The 6000-nt window shown below is 36.2% G+C and overlaps 1 protein-coding gene across 3 annotated transcripts in view; it reads left to right on the top strand.

The window, feature by feature from the left end:
• The window catches only part of LOC117307360 (lysine-specific demethylase 5A-like), a 30771-nt gene continuing 24771 nt past the window's right edge, over positions 1 to 6000 (top strand). For all 3 annotated transcript variants that reach the window (XM_033792091.1, XM_033792090.1, XM_033792089.1), the window contains exon 1: positions 1 to 300. In XM_033792091.1, the coding sequence (XP_033647982.1) occupies positions 154 to 300 (147 nt within the window). In that variant the 5' untranslated portion in view covers positions 1 to 153. The remainder of the gene's footprint in view (positions 301 to 6000) is intronic.

Raw genomic sequence — 6000 nt, 5'->3', positions numbered from 1 at the left:
GTAAGTCTGCATGCAAGGAAGGCTGAACCTGATTTCCCATAGAGTTACGTTGCAATTTATCGTATGATTGAAAAACTACTGTGAAAAATTACGACAAACTTTGCTTTTTGACTTGTGAACACGTCTCAATTTTGGCATGGTCCATGTCAAGTAATGATTGTACCGGAGCCGTTCATTCCGCCACCGGAGGCTCCTGTGTTTGAGCCGACGGAGGAGGAATTCGCTGACCCTCTCGGCTACATCGCTAAGATTCGCCCAATTGCCGAGAAGAGTGGAATTTGTAAAATAAGACCTCCTTCGGTGAGACCCTAGTTTTTTTCTGGGTATTTTCCCATTAACTATAAATTCTCATCTTATTTTTCATGTACACATTTGTCCGCGTTTTTCTGATCTTTGTTTTCACGTCTTTTGTGTTTTTTTGTCAACTTCGAACGGTCAGAAATGTGGAAATATGTGAAAATTAAAGTAGAGACTTTTTTACATTTCCTGACAAAAACACACTGGCATGTGGTATGTGAGTGAGGCACAAAATGACGCTTCATTGTGTTCATGACTTGGTCTGTGGTTTAATGTACGACGTAGGTGTGTTACTTGCCTTGCTTTCATTCGATCCCTGACAAAAGACAGTTCCAATATTTGAAACATCTTGATGAAATCTGTGATAGGAAGATGACATTTTCTGTCCCATGCAATAGAAAGAAATTTCTTTCCCAAAGCCAATGTGAAAAGAAGGCAAAAAGTCCATTAATTTTATTTTCTGACTTCAAATAAGTAAAAATATGATGGCATGGATGCTGGTGGGCTTGATGATCACAAACAAATCAAAGATGGCTGAAGTGAATGTGTTGTATGGTCCCATGAAAAAAATGAGGTTAAAAAATGGCAAACCCAACTTCCAAGCACGTTGTTTGACTCGGCTTAGTCAAACTATGAAGACCATTGTAATTAAACCGATAATTTCTCTTTTAACGAGTTATCAAGTTGCAGTCAGTTCAGCATCTAATTCTTAATTAACCGACAAAATATTTATTTTTAAATATAAGAATGAGAGAAAAAAGTTTCGTATGGCGCCACCACTTTTTCATTTGATATGAAATAAAATTATAACTTATTTACCTCAATGAGATATCCCTTTTTGTGAAAATGAGTGAAAAAGTGGTGGCGCCATATGGCAAGTTATCCGAAAGAAACTCGACTTATTCACATATTTAAGAAGTGCATGAATAGGTTCTTATTTTTGCATTTTCTTCATCAGAATGTCAAGATTTCATTTGCTCAACAAAATATTGTACTGACTCCTTTCATTTGTAATTTTTGTGCAATAGGCCTACTTGTTGTTTTAGAAAGCCATTGATCCATCTTTAAATAGTACAATGAGCAAATATTTCTCCTTAAATTCTGTCATCTGATTATTGATGAACAGGGCCAGGTTTTATTTCAAGTTAATATGATATTTCTTCAATGATCATTTTTTTCACAGTGGACATTAATCAATTAGATCAATTCATTAAAAAATGTTTGCAGGGGGGGGGGGGGGGGGGGGTCAAGAAGTTTCATCTTTTAATAACACCAGTTTCCATTCAATGAAGTATTTACAGTCGTTCCTTGAAAAAGCAGTAATTGGGAAAATAAGTTGATTGTGTTGTAAATCAATAATTATGCACCCTTTATATGACTCTTCAAGTTTATTATTAGCCATGTTACTATATTAACAGCTAAATATACTTTAAGTATGTGTTAACATTAACTTTGATTTTGAGACCTCAGAATTTGGTTTTGAGACTTGAAGTCAAGCATCTGAAAGCACACAACTTTGTGCGAAAAGAGTGTTTTTTCTTCCATTATTATCATGCAACTTTGACGACCAATTGAGTTCAAATTGTTCAAAGGTTTGTTATTTTTTGCTATGTTGAGAATGAGATACACCAAGAAATGGCCTTTCCTCCCCAGTTTTTAGGGGGGGGGGGATACAAAACTATGGAGCATGAAGGCCAATACCAGGCCGATGAGGGCAAATAGGTGCCTTCCTTCTGCACTTAAGTTCCCTAAAGACATTTTATACTATGGATGTGTTCAAACAAAGCTAGGGTGTGTCATTATTGGTGTTTTAGTGAAATAAAGTGTACAACAAGTGTTACTAAATAAATATAAAATATCTTTTAGGCTAAATATTTTATGGGCAGGCCCAAATCTTTTCACTAGTATTGGACCACAGCCCAGTCATTTTAGTATCAGCATGGAGGAAGGAAGAGAAGGAGCACGAATAAAGGGACTTAAAAAGTCGAACCCATGGTACCGCGGTCGTTTAACGACACCTTATAATCACCCACATACCTTATACAGACAATGGGTGACCTCGCGTACATGTATGTGAGTGCGCGTGCGCACTTGGTTCTTCACTCAACCATGGTGTCGTATCTCGTATGGATATAATACAGAAAAAAACAACTTTTTTGAGACCTGATACAAATTGTGTACACATGTGCCCACCAAATCGAAAAACACAATTGAATACCAACCACCCTCGTGTGCTAATACCCAAATTTTGAACCACCGCTATTGACCGGAAAGTCACAAAAAAATGTAAAAATATGCAATAATGTTTCAGTGAAACACCACAAACGGTAAATGAAAACGTGTATATTCACAATTCTTGTCTCCAATGACTCAACTTTACACGAAGGCAACGGTGCAGAGCGGCGGTACCGCACGTTCTGTACAAAGAGATCCAATCCTGCTCGTTAATCGGCCGTCCAGCTGGAGGTCTCCTATCTTTTTCCACTGGTCCGACAGGGGCATTGTCAGGGTATTCTTTTGTTACTCTGCGGTTTTGCGGGTCGTTCGAGCTCCTTCTCTTCCTTCCCTCATAGAGCTGCTTAGCACAAAAATTTGCTTAGCATAAAATTTCTTCCTTTATATAAACATGATTACCAACCAGTTCCACGTGATTTTCAGGATAAGCAAACAACAGCTGAATACCAGAAACTAGCAATATCCAATAAATGGAAATTTGGTTGGTAATCCTGTTTTTTGAAGAAAGACATTTTATGCTAAGCAAATTTTATGCTAAGCGGCTCTATATAATTGGGCCCAGGTCAGTAAACCCATAGGCAGTCTTGTGATTTTATTTGGTGTAATATCATGTTTAAATGTTGACTTCAGTCTGAATTTGATAAAATAACTTTCAACGATACAGATTGGTATACAAATTATTGATCAAAAACAATCCTGGTCCAGTAAACATTGTGCGACAAACCACATTGATCAATGTGGACCACCTAATTCAAGCCCTTTTGGGCCCCACATTCATGAACTTCTAAGTAGGTCATGAAGGTAGGCCAAACAGTGTCTTTTTGTTTCATGTTTTGTTGCATGCTAATGCGTATATTTGGCCTCTGTCTTCGCCAATTTTCTCCCAGTTTTGTTTTGCTTTCCTTTGCTTTCCTTTATACATGCTGTATAAAATAAAATAATGTTTGTTAAACCAGCTGTCAACAAATTAGTGAAACTTCAATCAGGGTAGCTATGCATATGTTTTCAGCAGTTTGAATTGACAAAACTCACAACAATGTGTTAAAACTTAGTCTTTTAAAAATGATGATATAGGCCTACAGTGTACAGTGTATGCTTCTTCGGAATGCTGCGTTTGAAGCTAAAAGCTCATAAATTGACCAGTTTGTGCAAATCATTCTCAGAAATGTTTGATTCTGAAGTGACAATATTTTTCTCCTTCGATAAAACCCCCCACTTTTTATGCCACATTGCAAAGAGTTTTTTCAAACATTTTTATTTTTGTACAGTAGGCCTATACCATTAAGTTATGTACCTGTGTAGAGCTCAAATGTAGTATGTAAAATTGTATGATTTAAATTAATAGAGGAGTGTCACACAAGGTGAATGCAAAGGGATAAGGTACAATTCGACTTATGACAATTTGACAAATTTCTGAACATTTTTGATCAAAAGGTTGTTATTTGCATTTAAAGTGCCTTCACATTGTCGGCCATTTTTTGTTACTATTCATAGTGTTGGTAACTGTTTTTATTATTTTTTTTTACCACATATTTTGTTATAAAAGAAAACACTCATTGTTATTGTACATGTAGTCATCTTAAAATAACTGATACTTTTTTGGATCAAATCATTCAGTTGTCAGTATGTGAAGAACTCATTGTGTCGGAAATAGAAGCCTTACCCTTACATCACGTGTATAGTGTTACAGTACAATACAGTACAGTGAATTACAAATAGGTGGGATTGGACATTGTGCAAGTTGGCATTGTTAATAATGGTAGCTACGATATATTTTATTTGTTACGAGTTAAATAATTGTAGCCATACACCGATAGCATAGAAACAAGAGAAAAATGCTGGCACTTGAGCCAGACCACTAATTGATGTCCTTGTTCCTCAGGGTATGGTGTTTAAATACCACATGTATGACAGCACACCCATCCTTACTGATTCTTCCTGATTCTGCTGCAGAAGGTTCCTTGAAAATAAATCAATCTTTCTAATGAACAACTTCAAATGTGCTGCCCCGATTATGGAAATGTTATTCCTATTTAATGCTGATTCTATGATATGATTATGGAGACGTTATTCCTATTTAATGCTGATTCTATGATATAATTATCTCCCTGTTTGTTGTACAAAATCACCTTGATAATTTTGTTTGTGTGGTGCAAATTGTTGGCAGTTCTGTGACACACATGTATTACATGTAGTATAGGTCTGATGATGTTCAGTTCTTGCTGTAAGGGTAATGTGCATGCAAGCAATAAAGGTGGTGTAATAAAATTTGAACTGTACATGATAATAATTGTGCATACAAGCATTACAAAGGTGGTGTACTGTCTTAAAATTTGCTGCGTGTTCGGACAACTGAGTCTAGGGTAATGAATGGCACAGTCGGCACTCTGCCCCTTTTGCTACATTTGAGACCTTTTATCGTGCTGTATTACTGAATTTTATTGCATACCTTGTGTGTCAATTAATACAACCAATATAACAATGAGTGAAAACTTTATTTCTTGGTGAGCACTGAAACAAAAACATATCACACAGTCAGGCAATTCATGTTCTTAGGGCCAGTCCATTAGAAAATCTTTCAGAATCATTTGCTACCTAATTATTACCTTACGTTTAGCAGATCTAAAAATCGTACTCAGGACCGCAGGCCAGAAGCCAGTGATTAAAGTGTGGGGCCAGTAAATTCACGCCTTAAAGGCAGTGTACACTATTGGTAAATTCTCTGCTAAAATAATTGCTAAATTCTCTGCTATGCAGAAATGAGCAAGATACCGGCCACAAGTTTTATTGTGACATGGTAGTTTGGCTGGTAACCTTATTCTGGTAAGCATAAGTTTGCTTTGCTTACATGTAGTTAGTTTTTGTTTCATGTAGCTAGCCGGTCTATGAAATTGGGCCCAGGTGTTACATGATACGTGTAAGTATAAGGTGCATTTATAAGCACTTGAAGTACAATGTATAGCCTACACGTACAACACGTAGTTTACACACAGTCACCTGTGGGGGTCACCCTTGCTTGTCTTTGTCATATCTGTGTGCATTTCTGTACACTGTATAATTAGTAAGGTGGAAGTCTAACATTGGCTAATATTTCTTTCACATTACATGAGTTAACATTACACACTTAACGGGAAGCCATTGTGATATTTTATTTCTAGATCATACATGTAGTAAGCCAAAGTACAGGGTTGTTTATTTATATTTATTCTAGTTTCAATATATGGAAGCGCCCACAGTTTCTGACATTTACCGATTTCTCTTATCAATGTATGCATCTGAAATAATGTAAAAGGGAGGAAAAATGGCATTTATGATCTCACATTTCATAATAGCCGCAAGCAAAAGAATCCTGAATAAATGAAAAATGTGCACAAAACAAAGTCAGCATTATTTGTAGTTTTTGTTTACCAAATAGTTTTCACTGAGTCGAAGTGAATTTTCATAGTTTGATTGTATGATATGTTTTTT

Source organism: Asterias rubens, chromosome 2, assembly GCF_902459465.1.
Source record: "Asterias rubens chromosome 2, eAstRub1.3, whole genome shotgun sequence".
Classification (NCBI taxonomy): Eukaryota; Metazoa; Echinodermata; class Asteroidea; order Forcipulatida; family Asteriidae; genus Asterias; species Asterias rubens.
This window is presented reverse-complemented; position numbering and strand designations above follow the sequence as displayed.